This window comes from Natrix helvetica (genome assembly GCF_964273705.1).
Source record: "Natrix helvetica genome assembly, chromosome: 1".
NCBI lineage: Eukaryota > Metazoa > Chordata > Lepidosauria > Squamata > Natricidae > Natrix > Natrix helvetica.
The window spans coordinates 120,458,823-120,484,250 of NC_138548.1; the positions used below are offsets into that span (position 1 = coordinate 120,458,823).

At 39.7% G+C, this 25,428-nt stretch overlaps 2 protein-coding genes across 2 annotated transcripts; both read right to left on the reverse strand.

The window, feature by feature from the left end:
• Nucleotides 1-1,512: 1,512 nt before the first annotated feature.
• Nucleotides 1,513-7,552, reverse strand: CCDC86 (coiled-coil domain containing 86). Its single transcript, XM_081951986.1, has 4 exons — nt 7,124-7,552; nt 5,918-6,047; nt 4,346-4,420; nt 1,513-1,911 (listed from the first exon to the last, which is right to left on the reverse strand). The coding sequence occupies exons 1-4, from the start codon at nt 7,354-7,356 to the stop codon at nt 1,792-1,794; spliced, it is 558 nt and encodes a 185-aa protein (XP_081808112.1). The 5' UTR covers nt 7,357-7,552; the 3' UTR covers nt 1,513-1,791.
• Nucleotides 7,553-13,430: 5,878 nt separating this feature from the next.
• LOC309389644 (uncharacterized protein) lies at nt 13,431-24,641 on the reverse strand (the record flags this gene model as incomplete). Its single annotated transcript, XM_081948234.1, has 7 exons — nt 13,431-14,803; nt 15,942-16,058; nt 17,618-17,764; nt 19,493-19,549; nt 20,099-20,215; nt 21,228-21,409; nt 24,350-24,641. The coding sequence occupies 7 exons, from the start codon at nt 24,639-24,641 to the stop codon at nt 14,795-14,797; spliced, it is 921 nt and encodes a 306-aa protein (XP_081804360.1). The 3' UTR covers nt 13,431-14,794.
• Between the last annotated feature and the right edge of the window lie 787 nt (nt 24,642-25,428).

The window sequence follows — 25,428 nt, forward strand, 5'->3', positions numbered from 1 at the left end:
TGCAATACATGTCAATTTCCCAATTTATGAATTTTGATCATGTGACCATAGGGGTGCTACAATGGGTCATAAGTGTGGAAAACAGTCATACGGCACTTTTTTCAATGCTGTTGTAGCTTTGAACAGTCACTAAATGAACGACTGTAAGCCGAGAACTACCTCTAAAAGGAACGATCCTGAAGATAATTATTTTAGTATTCTGGCTTAAGAACTTGCAGGAAAATTTAAAATGCTGTATATATCTCATAGGCAAAGTCAGAAGAAACATCATAGTATGATTTATATACATAGATTCAAGTAAATATTAAGCAATATAACAATTAGTTTTGTTTTTTAAAATTGATAAAAACAGGTGTGTACCTCCACCTTTATACAGCAATGGTTATAACCCAGTAAACCTTTTGCTATAAAACTACTTCCTTGGTAAATAGCTGATAAGGAAGTGCAGGATTAAAAAGAAAATGAAGAATGTGATTTGGATTACATTTTCTCAGAATACTCAAATGTCTAGTCCTTAGAAAAAGAGTCAGTTGTAAATGTTATCTCTATGTCAGATTTCCCTTAATTAAGTATATTCTTCATATTTCATTATACCTGCTATAGAGCAGAAAATGTTGAAAACATTAAAATTTGGATATAAACGCAGCCAAAAGCCTCTACCCCCCCTCCCCCGCCGATTCCCAATGTGCTTTGCTGCAAGTTGAAACTGACACAATTAAGCCGCTGGGCGAGATCATTCGTGGGTTTGGGGTAGATTGCCATCTGTACGCGGATGATACCCAGCTGTACATCTCTACCCCAAACCACCCCAACGATGCCGTCAAAGTGATGTCCCGGTGTCTGGAAGCCGTACGGATCTGGATGGGAAGTAACAGACTCAGGCTCAACCCGTCCAAGACGGAGTGGCTGTGGCTACCGGCACCCCGGTTCAACCAGCTGATTCCATCACTGGCCATTGGGGGCGAACATCTAGCCCTTGTGGATCGGGTGCGCAATTTGGGCGTCCTCCTAGATGCCCGGCTGTCAATGGAAGACCATGTGACAGCCGTGGCAAGGGGGGCGTTTCACCAGGTTCGCCTGGTGCGCCAATTGCGTCCCCTATTGGACCGGAACGCCCTTCACACAGTCACCCATGCGCTTGTGACATCCCGGCTAGACTACTGTAACGTTCTCTACATGGGGCTCCCCTTGAGATGCACCCGAAGACTGCAGTTGGTTCAGAATGCGGCCGCGCGGGCAGTTTCGGGAGTCGCTAGATACTCCCACGTAACACCTCTCCTGCGCGGGCTGCACTGGCTACCTGTAGCTTTTCGGGTGCATTTCAAGGTGCTGGTTATCATCTTCAAAGCACTCCATGGCACAGGACCTAGTTATTTGCGGGATCGTATCCTGCCCCACACATCCATTCGACCATATATTTTTCCTCAAAGTAAGTTTTTTTCATTATTTTCTTTTCATGGTTAAAGAAGAAAAATAAATTCTGGAAATTACAAATCATCCAGAAGCTGTAGATTTTGCAATAACTCCTTTAGGGCTTTATCTCATTTTCAAACAAATATTCCAGCTGTCCTCCCCACATTTGTTCTTTTAATACCAAAGCTATGAGATGAGAAATTATTGGGATACAATAATATATTTTGCAGGGAAGGTCCTATTGCTGATTGGAAGAGGAACCAAATAAAAAGTTGTAATACAGCAATGTCTCTTCGTACACTAGATTCTGTCTCTCGTCTCTCAACTTTTGCATTTCAAGAAGTCTTTCAATGTGCTACAAAAGGGACTTCCGCTCTTTTATTGCTTGGCTACTTTAACTTGTGCCTTGGAGTTCTGCAGCAAGGCCAATGTGTCTCGCTTCTCAATGCGCCGCAAATGTTTCTTCTTTGCACGCTTCAGTTTCAAGGGATTTCGAATCTTAAAAAAAAAAAGAGAGAGAAATATGATCTTATCTCATGCTCATCTAAGACTTAAAAACTTTTTGAATAGCAATCAACCAAATTAGACGCTTCCAGAATGTTATTGCTATCGTTTACAAAACTCCCACAACAGAACCAAACACAGGTTTTCCATAGAAAGGAACTATTAAACCTTGTTAAAGGTGCCTAAATCTAAAGAAAGCAACAGATTAAACTCTACACATGGAAGAGGAAGATAAAAGAAAATGTGGAAGTAGGATTGGCACGTGCCTGCACCACCACAAACAAGCTCCGTCGTTTTGTCATCTGGCAACAGACATTACATTTGTCAACAGTAAATGGAAAAACAAGAAAAACAGCCAGCCCATCATCTCCACACTTTTTCTTTTCCTGAAATAAAAGGTACCCCCCCAACCAGCTACTATAAGACATTGTAAATAAATAGCACACCATATTTTTCGGAGTATAAGATGCACCAAGGTTTTGAAGAGGCAAATTAAAAAAAAAAGTAGGTAGGTAGATAGATAGAGGGATAGAAAGGGAGAGAAAGAAAGAAATACAGTAGGTAGGTGAGGAGAGGGAGAGAGAAGCTAGCTAGGTAGGTAGGTAGATAGAGGGATAGAGAGAGAGAGAGAAATACAGTAGGTAGGTAGGGAGAGAGAAAGTAGGTAGGTAGGTAGATGGAGGGAGGGAGGGAGGGAGAGAGAGAAAGAGAAATACAGTAAGGAGGTAGGGAGAGAGAGTGAGTAGGTAGGTAGATAGGTAGATGTTTCCAGGTGTATTTATCCATGTGCTGGAGAAGGAAATTGCTGACAACCTGCAGCACCTAAGACTTGTCTCTGCTGGCACAGCACTTGATCAATGTAATTCTCATCTATCACTCTAACTAAAGAGCTTTCCGAAAGGCAAAAAAGAAAGAGTTTGCACTCTGCAAACCTCCTCAAAGCGTCCCATTTTTCATAAAAATGGGCTCGTTTTTTTTCAAATAAAAAAGCATGAATAGCAGGGTGGGGGCCCAAAAATGAGCAAAAAACAGTCCATTTTTCGCAAAAATGGGCCCATTTTTTGTCAAAAAAAACACACACGCACAGCCTTATGGAAGCTTATAGAGTGCTACTGGGAGTTCGGGGAGGGGGGGGCAAAAAGGCCCATTTTTTTGCTCATTTCTGCCCTCTCCAGCCCCCAGCAGCTCTCTGAAAGCCTCCATAAGTGTATGCACCGCCATTTTGGTGAAGGGGCAGGGCTTCGGGAGGCAAAAAAATATGCTGTATTCGATGTATAAGACGCACCCAGATTTTTAGCCTCTTTTTTGAGGAAAAAAGGTGCGTCTTATACTCCGAAAAATACGGCATGTCTTCTTTCTTTGCTTCTAACTTTTTATGCAGAAAGCAGAGAAAAATCATTTAAATATATAAGAACCTGAATAAAAACTAAAATAGAGATTTACAATCACGTTCCTATGGTATCAGCCTGCCTAAGACGATCCACTTTTACAGGTATATGATTTCCCATGTTTGTGTCCCTCTGACTTTTTCCATGTTGCAAAATTGATAGTTAGGATCTCCCAATAGTATGGAACTCTGAATACACTTGGTAGTAAAGTATTAACAATGAAACATAGCTGTCAGCTTGGACTCTGAAACTAGTTTTCACTTGGATCAGAGCCCAGATAATTGAAAGAAAGAGCCAGATGAGCTCTAGTGACACACTATCATCATCAATTCAATTCAATTTGAGAAGCAGATGTTCTCTATAATAGATCTTATCAAATGCCCTTGAAGTTCCCTTATTCATGGTTTGGTCCAAAACTTAGCATGTATCTCTCATGTTGGCTCATTCTCAAAAGGAATCTCTGTGGCAAAAATGTAGAAACTTGGTTCAAGCACATTTACACACAATGTTAGCAAGTCACATTTCCATTTAAACTCAGGCTAGGGAACAAACTTATCTCCAGGATCCTATCCACCTTCCTAATGTTTCAGGCTGGGAACGAGAGGCAAAGTTCTTCTATCATGGCTGCCAAAACCCAGCAGCACATCACTATCTTGATTCCAGACCAGGAAATCTATTTACATACAACTATTGCATAATTTTACTTGTTTTGGATTGTCTGTACCTAGGCACTTGTGCTGTCCTTCAACAAGAAAAATTAAATGCAGTTCCATTACACCAAAGGACTTCCCATCCGAGGCAACAGAGAGTAATATAAAATTTGTATAGTTACTGGATGAATAATTCAGCCTCCAATTCTCAAATGCTCCTTCTTAATTGCAACGAAGAAGCATAACTTATTATATATTGCTGCTGATCCAAACCTATTATAATGTACTACCAATTTAAGTAAAACATTAATTATGAAATACACTCCACTCTTCTCCAACAAAGGAAAGAGATTTTCTTTCTAGATGAAAATAACTTGAGCCAAAACTCACCACTTGCACAACCTCTGCTTTCCTCTCATTTTCTAGCCTTCTTTTTAAGTTATCCCTCCTTCGCTGCTTTTTCTCCTAAAAGGAAAAAAAAAACCTTTTATGCATGCTATATATCACAATCCAGTCAAAAATATGACCAAATAATTCCATAAAAATACAAAAATACAAATACTAACAGAAAAAACAGCATATGCAAACAGCTTTATGAACCCAAAAGCTGAATGTATTAATAACTCTCAAAAATAAATAGCAAAGAATGTATCACCAGAAGAATGTTTTATTGGGTTGCTTATCACTTTAAAAGTTTTCACTCATTGGACCTTTCTAGACTGATAAGCTGGAATAAAGTTATTATTTTACGAGGTCCTCTCAAAAGTTTCTTTTAAGCAGAACATGATGTGACTTTAGAATCTATGTGTTGAGACCTTCCCTGAAATAAACGGAATATTTGTGGGATTTGCATAAGACAAAGGCAGCTGAAACCAGCAACAATTTTTGAATGAAGTATTTGTGAATTGGCTAATTATTTTATTTGAATTGACTGAATTGGGCGGGAGGGGGTATTTTTTCACACTGGCACATAGCAACATCTAAGTAGCAGCAATATCAAATACAGAAATTGTGGCATGACATCTAATACAAGTGTCGTCATTTGTCTATCTTTTCCCCATAGGTGGCCATGTTGTTTATTATGTCATTTTGTTTATGACATAAATAAAACAAGCATCAAGGTATGGTATTACATCTTCACTCAATCTTTCTTAATATATAAGTAGGATCCTCATGAAGTAGGATCTTCGTTAACATTTAACAGCAAAGATATGCAGAAATTCACATTCTGCTTTACAAAATAGAAGCATCAGCAAAGTTATGCATGTATGCCAGAATAAAAGGGTAGCAATCCTATTTTAAACTTTCAATAGAAGAAATAAGTACAAAACCTTTTAGATGCCAAATTCAAAATAGCTACAACATATCAATCTGCAGGCCAAAGCAGAATGCCTTTGTGAATTCTATTCACAATTCTTGTGCAGTATCAGAACAGAGGGTGTGAGTTGAACAAACTTAGCACTAGTTCATTCCTACTAATCCAGTCCATAACCGTGATGGCGAACCTATGGCATGCGTGCCACCCGCGGACACTGGAGTTGTTGCCCCTCCTCACCTCCATTGCGCATGCGCCTCCTGACATCCACCTAATTTTTGGGTCTTTGCCATGCATGTGTGTGTGGGGGGGGAGGGCATGCAGAAGACATGCACACATATGCTGGGGGCGCATGTAGGGAGGTGGCGGTCCGTTTTTGGTCCCAGGAGGATTCAGGGAGGCCTGCTAGGCCCAAAATGTGGTGCATGGGGGGGGGTGTTGCATGTGCACTGCATTATGGATGTGGGCATAATGCTTTTGGCACATGACAATAAAAAGATTAGCCATCACTGGTCCACAGTTTAATTAGAGTGACAAAAAATATCAGTGAAGATGATGTCTGGAAAGAGATGCTTAGGGATACAGTGGAGTTACTTGATAATATTATGGACGTATTGCTTCCATTGAGACGAACATATTTTACTTACCTCACGCTCCCTTTGTTTTTGTTCCTTCAGCTCCTGGGCAAAATCTTTGATCAATTTCTTTTCCTGACGTATTTTCATTTTTTGTTGCCAGGAAGTATGTAAAGGCTTATCCTGGATCATGTGGGAAAACCTGGGGAGATGGGGAAATTTATATCTTCAGCTAAAAATAAGTGCTTAATTTCAGCACTAGATGGTATCACCTTACAAGACCGCCATAGTTTGCCTTAATAAAGCCTTACTGAATAACTAATAGTCAAATTGGTGCAATACACTGAGCCATAAACTGCAATTAAACCAAACAATCTTAGTAACATTTAGCATATTGTGTGAAGCAGATCTAGGATAAGAGTCCTGCGTACTCTTAATTGGCAATGAGTCCCAAGGAAACAAAATGCTTTTACACATCAAAAACATTACCTTAACAAATAAGAATATTAAAAGCACACTATGTGTTTAATTCGGGTGTGACACTATATTCAATACAAACCCCCTAAAATTTACACTCAACTTGAACTGAAGATGAATATTAACATTTTTTTGAGTAACATTGCACACTAACTAGATAGGCATGAAGTGCATAAAATAAAATGTGTCTAAGAAAACTATGAAGGGGACGCAGTGGCTCAGTGGTTAAGACTCTGCTCTTATCAATCAGAAAGATCAGCAGTTGGGCAGTTTGAATCCCTAGTGCCACATAACAGAGTGAGCTCCCGTTACTTGTCCCAGCTTCTGCCAACCTAGAAGTTCGAAAGCACATAAAAAATGCAAGTAGAAAAAATAGGTGGGAAGGTAACAATGTTCCGTGGGCCTTTGGCGTTTAGTCATGCTGGCCACATGACCACGGAGACGTCTTCAGACAGCGCTGGCTCTTCGGCTTTGAAATGGAGATGAGCACCACCCCCTAGAGTCGGGAACAAATAGAACATGTGTGCGAGGGGAACCTTTACCTTTACCGTACTTACCTTTAGAAGAACTAACCAATATACAGTATTTCTGTCTGACAAAGGGGAATAAAATACACATAAAGGGCAGCCCATTTCTCTTTAACTCAAAGCAGCTTTAAGATGCGTGGACTTCAACTCCCAGAATCCTTGCTGGGAATTTCTGAGAGTTGAAGCCCACATATATCCTAAAAGTTGCTGATGTGGAGAAAACTTTCCCCAAGATGCTGCGTCCGATCACCTGGCGACAAGATCGCATTCTTACCGCTTTTTGCCGGGGTCTTTCCATACCCGCCCAGATTTAGGCCTTCCTTTGGGGATAGGTGGTGCCTCCTTCCGCTTCTTACCCAAAGCAGTTACTTGCAGCTTCCCAGATCCAGCTTCCACTAAGGCGACAGACCCTTCCTCGTTCCCCAGCTGCTGAAGTTGCTCACCCCGTTCCGGCTCTGGAGACAGTCGGTCGGCTTGCAGCTGCTCCTCGGGGATAAGCGCTGCCATTTCCTTCCCTTTGGTCTCTTCGCTATACACTCCCAGCGAAAAAACATGTGCTCTCCCTCCCTCCCACGAAGAAGACTCCAGTAGGGCCCTTTCGGATGACGTCCCATATGCGACGGACGCGGATGCGTAGAACTATGAGCGACATAACGTTCTTTTGTAGCAGCCCTCTGCGAATGCAGTATTCATTGGAAGTTATGTAAGCTAGAACGGTTCCTTGGCTAGAAAGAGGGAAAGTTTCACTTGTTCTTCAATACAACTTCCGGTATCCTCTGCTTTTAGTGGCATCCATATGCGGGGCAAGAGTGGTAAAAATTCAGTACAATGGTCTTCGATATGTAGTACCCTGTAAATATTTTGGGAACAGTATGGCCAGAATTCCGAAATGCATGCTGGCTGCGCATTATGGGCTTTGCAGTATAAATACATCTGGAAAGCGCTTAGTTGGGGAAGATCCATTAAAAATACCATTAAGATACTCAATTAAAGCTGATAGTTGAAAGTTTTCGGTTTTCCAGGGATTTTAAACAATTATCTAGAATTAGTATAAAGGGCTTTTGATAAGGGTATTGCTTATTTTCTCCCTTTTTTAGACGAAAAATATGGTGAAATATTTTTGGTGAATAGCTAATAATTGAACAGTGACAGTACTATCAAAGTTAATACACAACACTGATTAAAATAAATTAAAAGCAGATAGAGCCATATAGTAGAATATAGTATTAATGTTCTATATAGTATTAATATAATGTTCTACATAGTATTAATAAAACAGATCCTGTTTTTTGTATTGAATATAAGAAATGTATATGTGAACTTGTGAAAAGAAAATGAATTTAACATCATTTTGATATTCTAATATTTCAAATGCTCAGTGCTTAAAAATAGCAGAGAGACTAAAGAGGAATAAACTGATAATTGTATACATTTCTATGGATCAATGGTCCACATTATGAGATGTATGCATTTGTTGTATTGTTACATATTGTGTCTAATTCCCTGGAATAAAGTTATTAAGGTAACTAGAAGTATCTTTTAATTTATTTTTGATTTTTAACCTATCTTTCTGTTTATAGCAATCTAAAGTTGTTTTACATATTAAAAATAGAATATAAAATAATGCAATCAAAATAAAAACTAAAACTAAGTTATGTATCATTACTATTTCCTTGAGAACCTTTAATCATGCTTCTGACTAACATAATTTTCAGAAATGTGTTTCTCATTGTTTTAAGTACGTAATTGACCAGATTCATTAACAGAAGCAATTGCCTAAATAATGAGCCATTGAACAGCAAATTATGATTTGTCAGATTATCAGATTTCTTTCCTTATTTGAGATGATCTATTTTTGGTTTATTGTAACACATTCTGGTACATTAGAATGGTTTATAAATGCAGCTCAGTAAATAAATAAAATTGTAGCCATAAGGCAGTATAGAATACATGCATATATTTAGTTTATGCATTGTATGATAGCTGTACCTGGTATGCAAATATATGCATTAGACACCTGCTGGCAAAGCTTTAACATCAACTGCAATTACTGGATGCTTTTTAAGGTATAGTAGTTGAGATGTATTGTAACAAAGCTAAGTAAAACAGACTCAACTAGAGTCTGCTGATACACTGGCTGTACTTATATAAATATGTTATTTGATGTCACTATAACCTCTAAATTCAGTGATAGTTATAGTGATTTAGAACCTTTAATTATGCTCTGGCAAAGGGAATCTTCAGAAATGTGTTTTTCATTGATTTAAGTAATTGGTCAGATTAATTAACAGGAGAGGGAATTGCCTGAATAACGAGCCATTGAAGTGTACTGGGCCTAAGATGGAACCTTGTGGTACTCCACTGCTACTTTCCTCCAGATATACCATAGTATCATTAAGACCTACTTGTTGAGTACGGTTTGTCAGCCAATTACAATTCTATATAGTGGTGATGGTGTCTACCCCACATTTTTCTCAGAAGTAGGTTGTGGTCTACTTTGTTGAATGCTTTACTAAAATCTAAGTATACTAAGTCCACAGCATTTCACTAGTCCACCCCATAAGCTGTTTTACAATCCTCAGGTAGTTCCTTGATGCTCCAGGATTTTTGAAAGATATTGTATAATGGTTCTGAGATAACATCTGCCAGCTTCTTCAGATCTCTGTGATGTAATCTGTCAGGTTCCGGTGATTTATATTTATCAAGATCAGACAGGTATTCTCTTACCATTTTCTTGCTTATTTAAATTTTTATTTCTAGTCTGCCTTTTATGGTTATGTTTTTGATAGGTTGGATTATAGTTTCTTTTTGTGTGTGAACTGATGCAAAGAATGAGTTAAGCAACTCTTTCTCTCTACTATCTGTATTGTCCTTGCAATCTTCTCGCTTTAGTGGACCAACTGTTTCCTTGACTTTTTTCATATTATTTACCGGTATATGTTGAAATAAACTTTTTTATTATCTTAGACTTTTGTTACAAATCTTTGTTCATTTTGAGCCTTTGCTTTCCTGATTTCATCTTTGCAGATTTAGGCTATCTATTATTATTCTGCCTTAGTTATTTGTCTCTCTTTCCATTAATATAAGTTAATGATTGGGTTAACACAATGTGTCTGTGTCATCCCATTAAAGCTAATTTAATTGATACAGATTGCACTCTTGGGGTAGGGAAGCAGGAACTTTCTCCAACATGCTGAATGCTTTCATAAGGTGTTAAAACACTGTAGTGGACAAGACAGAACTCTGAAGAACCAAGGATCAATCATCTAGGCCAGCTGTCCCCAACGTTTGCAGCTTGGCGGCATGACTGGGCAGGAAGCAGTTTCAGGAACATACTCTAAATATCCCTTTAACCGAATTTGCTATGAAAATAAGTTTCAAATATATCTGGAACATTGGGGCGCCCACAGTCTCAATTATCCTACCCAAGGATAGAATATTTAAAATTGGTCTATAATTATTATAAGAAAATCTTTTCACATATTTTCATATTCTTATAGCTACCTCTTTTGAGCAGTTAGGAACACATTCCACATTCTGAGACATTGGTTGCCTGTCTTAATCAGGGTGTCTGAACTAAGTGGCCACTTAGGAAGGAAGAGTTAAGCAAATTGATGAGCACCTTATCTATCTATCTATATTATCTCAATATCCTCAAAAGCTGCAAGCTATATGAACTGGGCAAGGAGTTGTCGAATTTCCCTGTGATCTGGAATGCAAATTTAAATCCAGTTGCACAAGTTGATTTAGCTTGCAAATAAAGATGAAAATTGCTTACAATTAGCCTCTGAAAGTTCTAGCTCTTTCCCCTTACATCTTGCTGGAGATGTTGTGCAGTGTGAAAAAAACAGTGTCCTGTTCGTCTATATATTATGGAGGTAAGTAAGCTCTGCATGCACTACTCTGGGTTGGGGTTTTAAACTGGCATAAAATAGGGTCCATTTTCTATTCAATTTGATTCATTACAAGAATCCCTCATGCAGTTACAATCTACATTATAAATGCTCTTTTGTATTTGAGTCATTATGATTAATATGATTGGGATAGTATTTTGCTTGCTCTACGAAGAAACAAGACGATATGAGTTGCATTTCAAGATTTATTACATGGTTTGAATTTTGTAGCACCAGATTTCATTGGTGGATCTGCTGGCTATAACAGGAATTATTGGAACATGAGCTTGCATAGAGGGGAAAAGTTTCTACCTTACATTTATTAGCACACTTACTCACACCAAGAAATTTGGTTTTGTAATATGAATACAAAAAACTCAAGTGAACACTTAATGTAATATAATTAATCAGAAATAGTATATAGAAACATAGGACTCTACAGTACAGGGATCCTAATTCAAAAATTCCCAGATTACTGTACGTAGCACGTACAGAGCTCCTACTAGGAATATCGTACAGCAACTGTATCTTTGTTGGGTCCTGCTGCCCCTGTCCATAACTGATACACAAACCTGGGAAAAGATTATTTAATTTATAGTATTCCCAGCAACTGTTACAAAAGCAGGCACGTTCAATAAGCCACACTTTCCTTTCAGAGCTGGATCTTTACATAATCCTAGTAAGAAACTAGAAAATTGACTTACATTAAGTACAAGAGATATTTCTGATAATTACATATTAACATACAATATCCAAAGTAGTATTAATGCAACTGTTAAGAATAGTTATTTCAATGCAAATATCAATGTGTACATGACAAGTTATATTTACATAGTTTCGAAATCTAAAGGCATTTGTTTCATTTTTTCCCATTACAATAAGCACCCATTACTTATATTAAAAAAAAACCATTAGAAATGGAAGTACTCATAATGATGGCATAAGCATTACATGCAGCCATGCAGTCACTCTGGAATCTGTCTTATTACAAAAGAGATCTACATAAACTCCCTAAAATTCATGTTTCTGAGTTGAAGCACAGATTACTTGGTGAAATGGCTCTTTGTTTACACAGCTTTGCAAGTAAAGCTGTAAACATAATAAGGTTATTTTATCTGCATTAAAAGTGCTTGTAATAGATGTCATGAAATCTAGGAGGGAAAGGATGCAGTCTAGAGGTGTTACGAGGCAACTCAGCCCAAATATTATGTGTGAGAGAAAGAGGGTGAAAACATCCCTTTCCTAAAATAGTTCACAGAGTATATGGGAGATGCAGATAGTAGCGTCCTCAATCTGGCAAGATTCTGTCTATAAGTATAAAATAATAACAAATTGAACTTGGAAGGATCACCACACGTCATTCTTAGTTTGGGGCCTAATATTACCTCTGTATTTATCAGCTGTGAAATTTAATCATGGGCGGGCACTTCTAAGAAGCAGAGTGGGCACAAAAGTTTCTCTAAAACAGATGAAAAGCATTTCATATGGAAATAATTTGTGAAGGCAAAATGATCAAGACCTCGTGAAACAGCAGAAAAATTGATCTGATAAAAGTAGATATTATAATCTGTGTTAAATTGGATTTATGGACCATTTAATGTATTCATTAGAATTAAATGCAAAGCCTTTGCTACAGAAAGTGGAGATACCGAAGTACTGTAAATGGCATATGATGGACTAAGGTTTACGCTATTTTTTTTTTTGAATGCACAAACTGGCCAATAACCATTTGTTTCTTTTGCTTTAGGAATAATTCTTATCATATCACAGTGTGATCAGGGTTTAAGAAATTTGGTTCAACTTCCTGATAGGTTGTTTCTCTGTCATGAATTGAACGATTCCTCCTTTGGCGGGGTAGTTTCCTTTTTTCCTAAAGGCAGCATATCCCCGATACTTAATAGGTAACATATCTCCCATTCTCTTCTACTGTCTTTAATAAAATAAAGTAAAACTCAACTCCTGGGCAACAAAAATAAACTGATTTGGCAGAACAACTCTCTCTGCTTTCAATACAAGCCCCCTTTCTGACTCCTAATCAATGCATTTCTTATAGTAGAGCCCAGTGCTGATTGGAAATCTTTATGGACTTTTTATGTGAAACTAAAAAAAAAATGAAATTACCATACATCAGCGATGGCAAACCTTTTTTGGCTCGCGTGCCAAAAGTGGGGGGAGCGCGGGGAGGTTGTGTGCAGGTGTGCCGCACCCATAATGCAACGCCCAATCCTCCAGTGTGCATGCGCGCACAACGCCCCCCCCCCATTTTTACATGCTTTTTTTGCCCTCCCCAGGCTCCAGAGGCTTTATAGGAGCCTGGGGAGGGCGAAAAGAGCCTCCCCCACCCCCCGGAGGCCCTCGAAAGTCACTTCCAGTTTGCTCGGAGGGTCGTTTTAAGTGCTCCGAAGGCGTCAGGGAAGCCTCCGGACGGTCCCTGAAGCCTTCGGAACGCTTAAAACCATGCTCGGAGGGTCGTTTTAAGCGTTCTGAAGGCTTCAGGGAAGCCTCCGGACGGTCCCTGAAGCCTCCGGGGGGGCGGGGGGGGCTCCTTTCGCCCTCCCCAGGCTCCTATAAAGCCTCTGGAGCATGGGGAAGGCAAAAAATAGCTTTTTAAAAGGTGAACTCAGCTGGCCAGCGCAGCGCCTCGCGTGCCCTGACAAATGGCTCCATAGGTTCGCCATCACTGCCATACATGGTTTGGATGATTAGAAGATAAAACAATCATTTAAAAAATGTAAACAGTGTTGTAACTATACGTTAAAAGCTTAATATACATTTATGCTTAGAACTGCTATAAAAATAGCAATAGCACTTAAGACTTATAAACTGCTTCACAGTGCTTTACAGCCCCCTCTAAGCAGTTTACAGAGTCAGCCTATTGCCCCCAACAATCTGGATCCTCATTTTACTGACCTCGGAAGGATGGAAGGCTGAGTCAACCTTGAGCTGCTCAGAATCTAACTGTGAAGTTTCCAAGAGCTGACCTAATTAATTTAGAGCCTCCAGACAAAGTTCAAAAAAACCCCATTCATTTATTAGGACTAACATCTTGGCACGGACTTCTGTGGAGCCGAAACTAAATCCCACTTAATGGCATCTGAACTTTACCCGTGTCCCGTCCCCTCTGCCTGAAGTCATCAATCACATTCTCCAACAGGACGTTACGGCAGGGTTCTGGACGTGTGCATTCACATCCCAGTTACAGAAATATGAGACTTTTTACTCTGTCCAAAAGTATGCATGGCATTTCCCCCCCCTTCTCAAGTTGATAGTAGTCATGGAAACGCTTTAGACGTTGATACTAACTCCTGGAGTGGGTAGTGAGTTAGACCTGCAATACTATATTCTAGCCACTGCGCCACCACGACTCTATAATCAGAAATAATTTCTTTATATTTCTTTTCTGCAATTTTTCTGTGCTTTTCCTATTTCTTTTCTTTCTTCCCTTTTATTCTAAACGTTAGTTCTTGATAGTTTCTGTCATCTTAATATTGTAATAGTTACGCATAAAAAAGAAAAGTGAACTTGAAAAAATCTCAGAAAGCCTACTTAGAAAAAGCTCTCTCTCATACAAACGCACAGAGGAAAATATACAAATTTAAGGCAATTCCAAACAGATGGCCCCTTAACTTGCAGATAATCTGTCTCTTCTTCATTAAGACCTCAAAGAGCTACAAATGGAAGGGAATGATGGTAGAGCCCTTGTATTATAAAGTTTAGAACTGCCAGCACACATCACGATTGGTGCTTTTCAGGATATGAACACTGATGAAACTACAGAGGATGTTTCATAACACAGGGAATGTGACAGGCCTTGCATTTAGGATAAACTTGTGGCTGCCCTGTATAGAAGAAGAAGCTGATAATAAACAAATACAAAACTTGTTTTCCATTTCTTGGTTGAGGCAGATGTTTGGGATTTAGCAAGGGAAGGAAAGGTTTACTGGAAAGATAAAGATAGGAAGCTCACACTCATAGAGCTTCAAGCCAGGGAAGCATATATAGTAGTGTAAATATTCAGCATTGTGTGACAGGACAAGAGAAACCACTTGTCTTCATGATGCCTGGAAAACACACACAAAAAAGATTAGTCTAGCATTTGTAAAGGTTTTTCACCATTTAATTGCTCAGGAATAACAAGTTCGATTTTCTGCATAATTCTCAAAATAATAGAATCAAAATGCCTGGAGAACATTTGGAAATCTCTATAACGGTAATAGAAAGAAGTTCAGGATTTGAGAGTCCTCAGAGCCTGAAAATCAGAAGGAAGTTCTGGTGCATCTTTTCCAACTAATATATTTTATCACAAGACATAAGCTTTCATGAGCTGTGGCTTATTTCGTCATGTGTATAAAGTGATGTGGATTTAATAATATTTGTTAGATATGAAAAACACTATCGGGCTTTTCTGGTTTTTTTTTTTTTTGCTATAATGGATTATACAGAATCCCACAGAGTTGGAAGGGACCTTGGAGGTCTTCTAATCAAAACCTGCTGCTCAAGCAGAAAACCTCACACCCACAATGCAATGCACCCCGCCCATCTGTGCATGCAACTGCCATCCCTACACATGGAAAGGAACTTCCAGGTTGCCCATTGAGCCCGTTTTCACCCTCCCCAGGCTCCGGAGGTTTTCCTGAAGCCTGGGGAGGTTGAAAACTGCCTCTCCCGGCCTCTCGGGAGGCCCTCTGGAAGCCAGAAATTAATCGTTTCCGAAGTTGTGGTTGGCCTGTTGGGCCCGTTTTTCACCCTCCCCAGGCTCCAGATACTTTCCTGAAGCCTGGGGAGGGCGAAAACAGCCTCCACTGGCACTCCAGAAGGCTGAATATCAACTGGCCAACATGTGCATACACGCTGGAGCTAACGGCCCACATGCTGGCAGATATGGCTCTGCGTGCCACATTCACCATCACGGCCATTTTGACTTATTCCATTATACCATTTCAAACAAGTGGCTGTCCAACCTCTTCTTAATAACCTCCAGTTGGAGTGTCCACAATTTCTGGAGGCAGGCTATTCCACTAATTAGTTATTCTCACCGTCAGGAAATTTCTCTTTAGTGTTAGGTTGGATCTCTCCTTGATAACACAGTTTATCTAGCTCATTGATTAACTTGGCTCTCCTCCTTTATAGCCCTCAAAGCTCATGGTTTAAGACTACATTTGCTACATTGGTAACCCAGAGAAAAGTTTTCATCCTCACCATTGGATGATAGGTCTGTTGATTTTGAGTCTTGAGCCTAATCATGGCCGTGATAGCTAAGGATGCTTCAAGAAGCACAAAGATGAGGAACACAGAGTTCAGGCCAAATGACAGAATCTGTGGGCAAAATCACATGCAAATTACCACCCCTCCATCTGATTGTAAATTCCTCTGTTACATAAACAACAGAACTGAAAAATTATCATTTATAGTTGCTTGGAACTACAGGAATTCATATCTCAGTGAAGAGCAATTAATTAACGTAAAACCCAAATATTACTCAATTATTAAATTTAGTTACACTTGATATAAATGTAGCTTACTTTAGCATATGTTGCTAACTTGGAGCTTATTTGCTCTTTTTGTACCACCTCAACTCAGAAGTATTGCCTGAGCCCCTCTGAAATAAAAAACGGGGTACAGGTGAAGACTACAGGAGTCATCTACTGTGATCCTCAATTAGGAAGTCGGAGGGGATGGGCTTCTTCTTGTCTCAGCTTCATCCTTCCCATGCAAGACAAGAGCTTTTCCAGAATTTTGCCTAGGGTACCACCTTGCTTAGCCAAGATGGGAATGTAAATATAATGGTTTCATTCACTCAGGCCTTATCCTTCCCTTGCGGAAAAAGGCAGGTGATGACCGCATTAGGCTTCATGGCATCTTCAATGTTTTTAGTTTCTTTTTATAGCAATAGCACTTAGACTTATATACTGCTTTGCAGTGCTTTACAGCCCTCTTTAAGCAGTTTACAGAGTCAGCCTATTGCCTCCAAACAATTTGGCTCCCCATTTTACCAACTTCAGAAGGATGGAGGGCTGAGTCAACCTTGAGCCTGGTGAGATTCAACCTGCCAAATTACAGGTAGGCAGCCTGCAGGCGGCAGAAGTAACTTGCAGTACTGCATTCTAACCACTGCGCCACTACCAGCTCTTATGTTAACTTCTTCCTTGTATTTCTAGTTTTCCTATTTTTTTTGTGGCTACAAATTTATTGAGCAAATTTTTGTGATGAATATGAAGACTGAAAAAGCAGTAAGCCATCAGGATGCATGTCCCTCCCTAGAAATGAGATCTTTTCTGTCAGCTAGCAACTGAACAGTGCAAAGAGTTGCATAGAACATGCACGGTTATACTCATAATAATTACTGCTGCATTCAGGGAGATGATAAACAGGGAAGTGTTGCACAGAAATAAATGCTAAGATGGGAAGGTTGAATAAGTCAAAATTCAAGAAATGATATCTCAAGTTTCTCAATCAATATAGAAAGAATACAGTAATTGGATTTAGACACTATACTCAGAAATAATGTTTAATTTTGACTGTGAACCCAACCACTGTGAATTGTTAACATTAATTTGTGTCTTGGGGTGTTGTATGTATTTGGATATTTGCATTTTACTTATCAAATCATGGTAAATCATTAAGGAAATCATAATGTACTATGTTAACTCAGTCAATGTCCTTGTTTCCAATTAAAAATACCTGTGTAACACAATGTAATTATAGTTCTGCAAGAGCCACAAAAACAGTACAAAACAAAATCTCATAATAGAGAACAGGGCTCATATCAATACCAAATTTAGACAAGTTGAAGAGTCTTGTAAGGTCTGAATCTTACTATGTCAGAATCATTTCAACTGCTGCTATGTACACATGAAGGAAGGTCAGGAATTTACCTGATGATAATTTCGGCAATACTGACTGTGGTTCGAGTCACATGGGTTTCCTTCTTTAACAGTTTGTGCAATCTCAATACCATGTAGGATTATAGCAACCAGTCCAGCTACACAAAATATCGTGTTGGCAAAATATGCAGATTTCACCTACATCAATACATTAGATAAAGGTTAGTTGTTGCACATCTTGTTTAACTCTTAGAAGCATCTATCTATATACTACTAAAACTAAATTTCTTTGTTGTCATGATCTTTAAAAATAGAATAGAATGGAATAATTTATTGGCCAAGTGTGATTGGACACACAAGTAATTTGTCTTCGGTGCATAAGCTCTCAGTGTACATAAAAAATACGTCCATCAAGGATCATAAGATACAACACTTGGTGATAGCCATAGGATACCAAATAACCAGGCAAAATGGAGCATCATAAATTAACCAGGCAAAATGGTGCATCATAGGGCAACAATTATTGAACCAAGGTACCTCAAACCGGCTAACTTACAGAATTAATCCAAAATACAGGACTCATGACTCCCGGATGACATTTGAGAAGGTTGTGGCTGCTTCATGGCTGCTACTGTAATGATGGGCTGCTGCTTCAGTCACATGATCTTTATTTTCAACATTCTGTAACAGTTTTCCAGACAGACTCGCAATCCTTTGCTCCCCTCCCCCTCCCGGCAGCCATTTGTCTGCTGAGATGGGAAAGGGGAAGGAAGGAAGGCAGCAAGGGAGGGATGAAGAAACCCCCACACACACCCCTTCCCCAGCCCGCCCACCTGTATTTTTCCTGAGCTGAGCTGCCCCCTCAACACCTTCCATGACCTACACCATCCTTCTCCCTCCTCCACCTGGCATTTGGCTCCTTTTCTCCTGCATATTGCCTCTCCTTCAGAGGTGGTTTTCATTTGGTCCTCTCCGATTTGGGCAAACCGGTAGTGGCTGCTGCGGGAGGCTCCCCCCCCCCCCCGCCCCAATGTAATGCTTGACCTTCTGTGCACATTTGTGAACCGGTAGGGAAGATACGTAAATCATATCACTGCTCTCCTTGCCTCTTACAAGCTAAAATAGTGAAATGTAGCATGTCAGTAATTCTGATTTCTACTAACAGGAAGAAATTACACCACCCATAAGCTCATTGGAGCAGCCATAATTTAAAGGGAGAAAAGAGTTTTGCTCCAGTTTCAACTAAAACAATGCAAAGCTAGGAAGACATTGACCTAGTTCCCCAAAACAGGTTGGCCTATGATCAAATGTCCAGAGCTGATTCTAAACTGGTGCAAACTCTTCATGCAGACGTTCCTTTAGTTATCTTGGTCAAGTGTGAGTCTTTTCCCATTTGAATCTAATTGCAGCACAAAGGGACCAGTGAATCCCCCCACCCCTCATGATATTGCTTTCAAATAACCTCTACCTCAGATGTGAGGCAGCATTGAGTTTTCTTTAACTATACTGAAATTAAAGTAGTCTTCCTTCCCTTAATTTAATGCAGATTTCCCTGTAGATACAATCTAACATGTGCGCTAACCCTTCTCTTGGCGGCATATTCAGATAATTCCTTGAATAGTGTGGGCAAGTGTCTTTCCCTCTGTTCTCAGGCACTGTCCTCCAATATTATTTTGCTTTGGGCTGCAGGACGATCCAGTTCTTTCAAGTGGCCTTTCCTCAGTACTTAGTAAATCTCTAAGTCAATCCTCATCCCAGAGACCTGAATCAGCCCAAACAGGAATTTTTTAGTGGGCTGTAAGGGTGGATGGGAGCAGTGAAGTAGTGAAGCCAGCTCTTTCTTTATTACTTCATGCTAAAGTGGCTTTACCCGAGGGAGAAAAAAACAAAACAAAGCCAGACTGATAAATCTGGCAACATACTCACTAGCTGCTCAGATTGTCTTTTCTCAACTTCTAACAACAAGGACCCAGTGATCAAGAGCTACAAAAGCAAAGAAAAACAAACAGCAAGTATAAGGATGAGCCTATTTTACATTGCACAACCAGGGCTCCTAGAATCAGGCTGTTCCTACTAGACATTTATTAATTAACTCGATTTACATCCTTCTTCCTTACTCAAGCGCTAAGTCCTGAAGGCAACTAAAAGATGAGAAAAAGCCTATTCCAGTTTCCCTTATGGGTAGGTCAAGACATGCTGGTTGAATTTGTGTGAAAAATGCTCAGAAACTTAAAAATCCTCTACATCAAAGAATGTATCCCTTAACCTGGTGTCTTTGGCTTGCATTGGATTTTAACTTCACTGCTTTCTAACCAGCACTGATATTATGGGAACTGAATTCTAAGATATCTGGAAAGCACCAAGTTGGAAAAAAATGTGTAAGGCAATTTTTTTGTTGAATAAACATATTGTCTACTGGGGGATAGAGAGGTTCTAGATCTCTTCCTGATTCTGAAACTATACAGAACCCTGCAGAAGCTTCTACAGACTGAAGATGGGTAAACCTTTGTGCCTCTCAAAAAGTTTGCTTACCAGGATCCCAGTCCAGAAGTAAATGCCACTTAGCACAGTGACAGTGTAGATTCCTTGAGCTGCTGTCAGGGCAATGCCAAAGCTCAGCTGGGTAACTCCAAAAGCAATCTGCAAGATCTGAAGGAAAAAAGAAAAGAGGGTGCGAGCAATATATTTAGATGTCTAAAGCATTAACATCACCACCTAACAAACCCAAAAAGTATTTTGTGCTGTGCCTTGTGCTATGTCAAAAGTTTTAATGCGAAGTTTCCTACAACGTCAAGTTTTTTCTCTATTAGAAAGAGTATTTCGGATAAGACAGTGATATTAAAAAAAGGGAGGGGGGAGATGAAAATCACACTCAGAATTATAAATAAACCAGTACCATCATTTCAACTAAATGGTTAATGATTAACTCCTTAAATACGTTTTTGGGATTTCAGCACAGATGATTTGCAAGGGCTGTAGCTGAAGAGAGACCATTCGGTTCCCTCCTTGTGCTGCCTCCTCCTCCTCCTCCTTTGCCTTTCTTTTTAAAATGCCATCCTCACTTTAAAAAAAAAGAAATGTAGAGTGAACTTTGAGCATTGGTTAAGGAAAAACCAAGCCATTAAGAGGGGTCTAGCAATACTAAATCCTTTAGGGGATGCCATGCTAAAAAGTAGAACTTTGTCTCCAAGGCCCTCCAAAACCAAAAAGCTTTCTAGGTTTGCAAGGAGTCCAAGGTTATTCTCATATATCTGATTACCAACAATCCCAATAGAAGTAGTACAACAGCAAAAATATCTGCTAAAACCATATTAACACAAAAATAACTGTAATGTCTTTGAGGTATGAGCTTCTAATTTAGGGATTATGCAAAAAAAATGTAGGTGTACAGGTAGTAAATTCTACTAGAATAGAACTGGGGAATGGGGAGAGGAAGGATTAAGCCATGTTCTCCCTCTACATAAGGAACTCCCAATAAAAATTTAGTGTAGCTTTTGGTCGCTAGAATAATCACATAAAAATGAAAGTCTGTGATTCTACTTATAATTTAATTTGTTAACAGTCTTTCTTGAGTCGTCTTGAGGACCTGAGTTGTTTCACAAAGAAATGCAGAAGCTTTCACAGAATTTGGGCTTAATTGGACAAATCTGGAGAGCCTTACCCCAATCACATTGAGCAGGGTATTCTTGATCTTTTTGTTATGGGTTAGTAGGAACTGAGATGTTGCAGAAGCAGAGTCAACGAATCTGACAGTAGCTGCCGGTGTTGGCATAGAACCTGTCTGTGGGACTGTTTGAGTCAGGATCCTCACATTTCCATGTTCTGTCACAGTGCTGGCCATTTCTGAAGAAAACCAAATGCACAATTAGCAAGAGCCAAAATGAATGTGTTCCAGTTGATAAGAATCCCGGTGAACCGATATTTGAAATGAATCTGACCAATTCAAAAAATAGTGGAATTGTTTTCCCATTTGATACATTACACCACTTTCTAGCCTAGTGCCTTAACCACTAGACTAGACCAGGGGTCCCCAACCTTTTGGACCTCAGGGACCATTACATTCATAACTTTAAATCCAGTGGACCACTAATATGATCTGCCTAATGACTGGCTGAGTGGGCATGGCTAGCTGGCCATGTGACTGGATGGGCGTGGCAAACTTGATGTCATTCATGTCAACGGGTGCCTCACTGGCCTCTACTCACCCCTTTCCTCCCAGCCATTCCTTGCCCGCCCGCCCAGGCTCCTTAGGGCCCCAATAGGAGGTTGTGGAGCTAAGCAGCCACCACGAGAAAGAGTTGGCAAAATAGCTGTCTCAGTTCAAATTGGATCTGACCAAGGAGACTCAAAAGAAGCACCTCACTCAAAGGGAAGACGTGTGGGAGTGCAAGGCCAAGTACTGGCACCTGGAGGCTCAGTGGGCTGAGATGGTCAGCCAGTTTCAGGCCATGATACAGTCCCACTGGAACAAGGCCCCCAAGCTCTTTGCCACCAGCGGTGCTTCCCTCCATCCTTTGGCCAAAGCCCCATACCAGGAGGCTGAAGGAGACCTCAAGTCGGAATTCCTGCCCCACTCCGACCTGCACAAAAATACCACAAAGGGTCTCTGTAGCAAGACAAGCATTCATTGCATGTATTTGGCCCAGGGGCTGTAGTTTGAGGACCCCTGATTTAATGCAATATAAAAAATGCAAATAATTTTTCTGCGGACCACCAAACTTTTCTCATGGAACACCAGTTGGTGACCGCTGGACTATATCAAACTGGCTCAGATTCCAATTAACTTCTATTCCAAGAAATGTTTCACAAATACTGTTACCAAGCTTAATACCCCCCTCCAAATCCTATATCTGTTTGTTTGATTTCCATTTCTGAGAATGTTATATTAGTTTTCATTACAGAAAATACAATTTTATTGTTTTTTAGCCCATTTATATAACCTTACCTAGATGATTTTCAGGTTTTTTTGAGAGGGGGATATATAATTTTTGCATCATTTACAAATTTGATAAGCATTTCTGCTACTTGTTTACCAAAGTCATTGTCAGAGTGGAAAGAGTAGTAGGTCCAGAACTGAATAAGCCACTTGAGTTTTGCAACCAAGTGTCTACCTAAACAAGAAGCACCAGCTTCATTAAACCATAGTAGCAAGTTCCAAAGCTGATCACCAGTTGATTACTTTTAGGAGTGATTAGTGCTTCCAATCAAAAGTTTTTATTATGCAATTTCTTATTGCATTCATAGGAATCCAGAGGGTTTCCATATTTCATTATTTTCCATGGTCCACCTCCTTCATATAACTATATGTATCGCTTAACAACCATGCGTAAAAGGTTGTAAAACAGAATGTGTCTCGCTTCATGACATCATTTAGTGAAGACATTCCGGTCCTAATTGTGGTCATAAGTCAAGAACTACCTGTATTGAATAAGGGGCAATTTTGTGGGTTCAGACAGCACGCTAAGGTTAAACTAAGCATTTTGGCTTAATGAAATGTAGGAATCCAGCCTATATTTATGGTGCTTCCAATCAAAGGTTTACTGTGCAAGTTCTTACTGCATTCATAGGAATCCAGGAGGTTTCCATAGTTAATTATTTTTCATGCGTAACTGATCCACATCCTTCATATCATATTCAGAAGGCCTCCATCTGGAAGTTTAGGAGAATTGCAGTGTGTCTCCTAGCCTTCTTATTAATGATAAAGCAAAACAAGTTTTAGAAAGAACATTTTCCATTTCTTCCTCTTTAGGAGTTTATTTCACCATCTCCACAGACATTTCATGTTTTGTTTTTTTGGCATTAAAGAAAAATGTTCCAGTCAACCTGTTCAATCATGTATGTGAATTGCTTGCTTCATTCTTGCATTGTACAACTGAAAGAAAATGAAAAATATGACTGGAAATGTGGCAGAATCCTAGGGTCGGCCTGGAAGAGATGCTATTAACACAAAAAGCAATTACATCAATGGACTTTTCAAAGCAAATAGCAAGACCCAATCCAGATGGACAGCCTGGGTGGGGAATAGAGGAACCCACCAGAGCTCCAAAGTGGAGCTAGGACCTCACATCTGCGATATCTTTAAAGTTTATATTGTTTTTGTTTGTTTGTTTCCTAGTATAATTTGATTGCTTATGAATAACCTATGATTATCACTAAGGGTTGTATCTTATGATTCTTGAGAGAAAGTATTCTAATTTATTTTTCTTTATGTACACTGAGAGCAAAGACAAATTCCTTGTGTGTCCAATCACACTTGGCCAATAAAGAATTCTATTCTGTTTCTATTTGTTTCTATTTCTATTCATTTCTATTTCTATTCCACTCCCATTCCTATTCTATTCATCTACCTTTGTCCTCCAAAGCACAGCGATGATGACCAGATTTTTAAAATAATCCACCTACCAACGACCTTGCTGCAAAAGTCCACCCTCGAGGACAAACTGCCAAAATTGCAATTCCTGCCTGGATACTTGTGTGCAGCAGGCGAAGCGCCTTTCCCTGTTCAACTCTGACGCCAATACACTCTGCGCTTTTGCTGCCTCCTCTCCTCCGAAGACAACTGAAATCCGTACTCCTTCTCTACTACACTCTTGCTAATAAAAAAAAAAATCTAATAAAGAAGATCACAACTGAAAGTTTAGGTGCGTGCTCTGACTGGGCTTTGCCTCCAGGGAAGCAACACGGTCCCTTGACCCCGCGTAGTTTCTTGTTTTCACCACGCCCGCTCCTTCCTCCCACCGAAAAACACAACGCCGATGCAACAGGAGCCGGGGAGACACTCACCGCTTCTTCCCTTTCCTAAGCTTGCGATCCTTGGCCGGCAGTTGCCGCTGACCCAAACCTCTTTCGTTCCCCGCGTCCGCTTCCCAACCCTGAGAACAGGCAACTGCGGTCGGTACCCCTCGCTGGCAGTTTCGCTCGCATCACCTTTCCGGGAAAGAAAGCGGAACGGAGGCCAGCAGGGGCGGCGAAACGTCGAATCTGGGCTCTGCGCGCGCGCAAAGAGGTTGCTGTTGCTTCCCCGAGTTGTTCCGTAGCGGCTAATTTGGGGGCGCTTCTTAGAATGGTTACTCATGCAGCGTCGCCAAAGATTGTAACATATCGATAGAATAAGATGATGCGGGAAGCAACTGCCCCGATTGAGAAATGATTATTCCTAATAAAAGTATATGTGCTATTTTAGGGAAATGTTGCTTTAAAATGTATTTGCTTTTTATGAATGCATTCTATCAGCTATCTATCTATCTATCTATCTATCTATCTATCTATCTATCTATCTATCTATCTATCTATCTATCTATCTATCTATCTATCTATCTATCTATCTATCTATCTATCTATCATCTATCTATCTATCTATCTATCATCTATCTATCATCTATCTATCTATCTATCTATCTATCTATCTATCTATCTATCTATCTATCTATCTATCTATCTATCTATCTATCTATCTATCTATCTATCTATCTATCTATCTATCTATCTATCATCTCCATCCATCCATCCATCCATCCATCCATCCATCCATATCCTAATTTCCTAATTCTTAACCACCCTCTCCTTAGGGTACACTCTGGATTGTGTACAATATAATTAATAAGATTAACATTAAAATCAGGCTTACTTTAAGATTTAAAAGTTTCAAAATTACAAAAAATAACATTACATTACAAAAGGTGAGAAATTCCAAGAAGGAGGGGTGTGTGTGTGTTAGCAGTTGTTAATGGGGGAGAGGGGAGGAGTTCTCCTGGGGTTAGCCAGCCCCAGGGTTGTGTGAGTCTCTGTATCCCTCAAGCAAGGCCCTTCAGCCACTGTGTCATTTAATGGGGTGAAAATTAATTTTTGCATTTTTTTCCGGT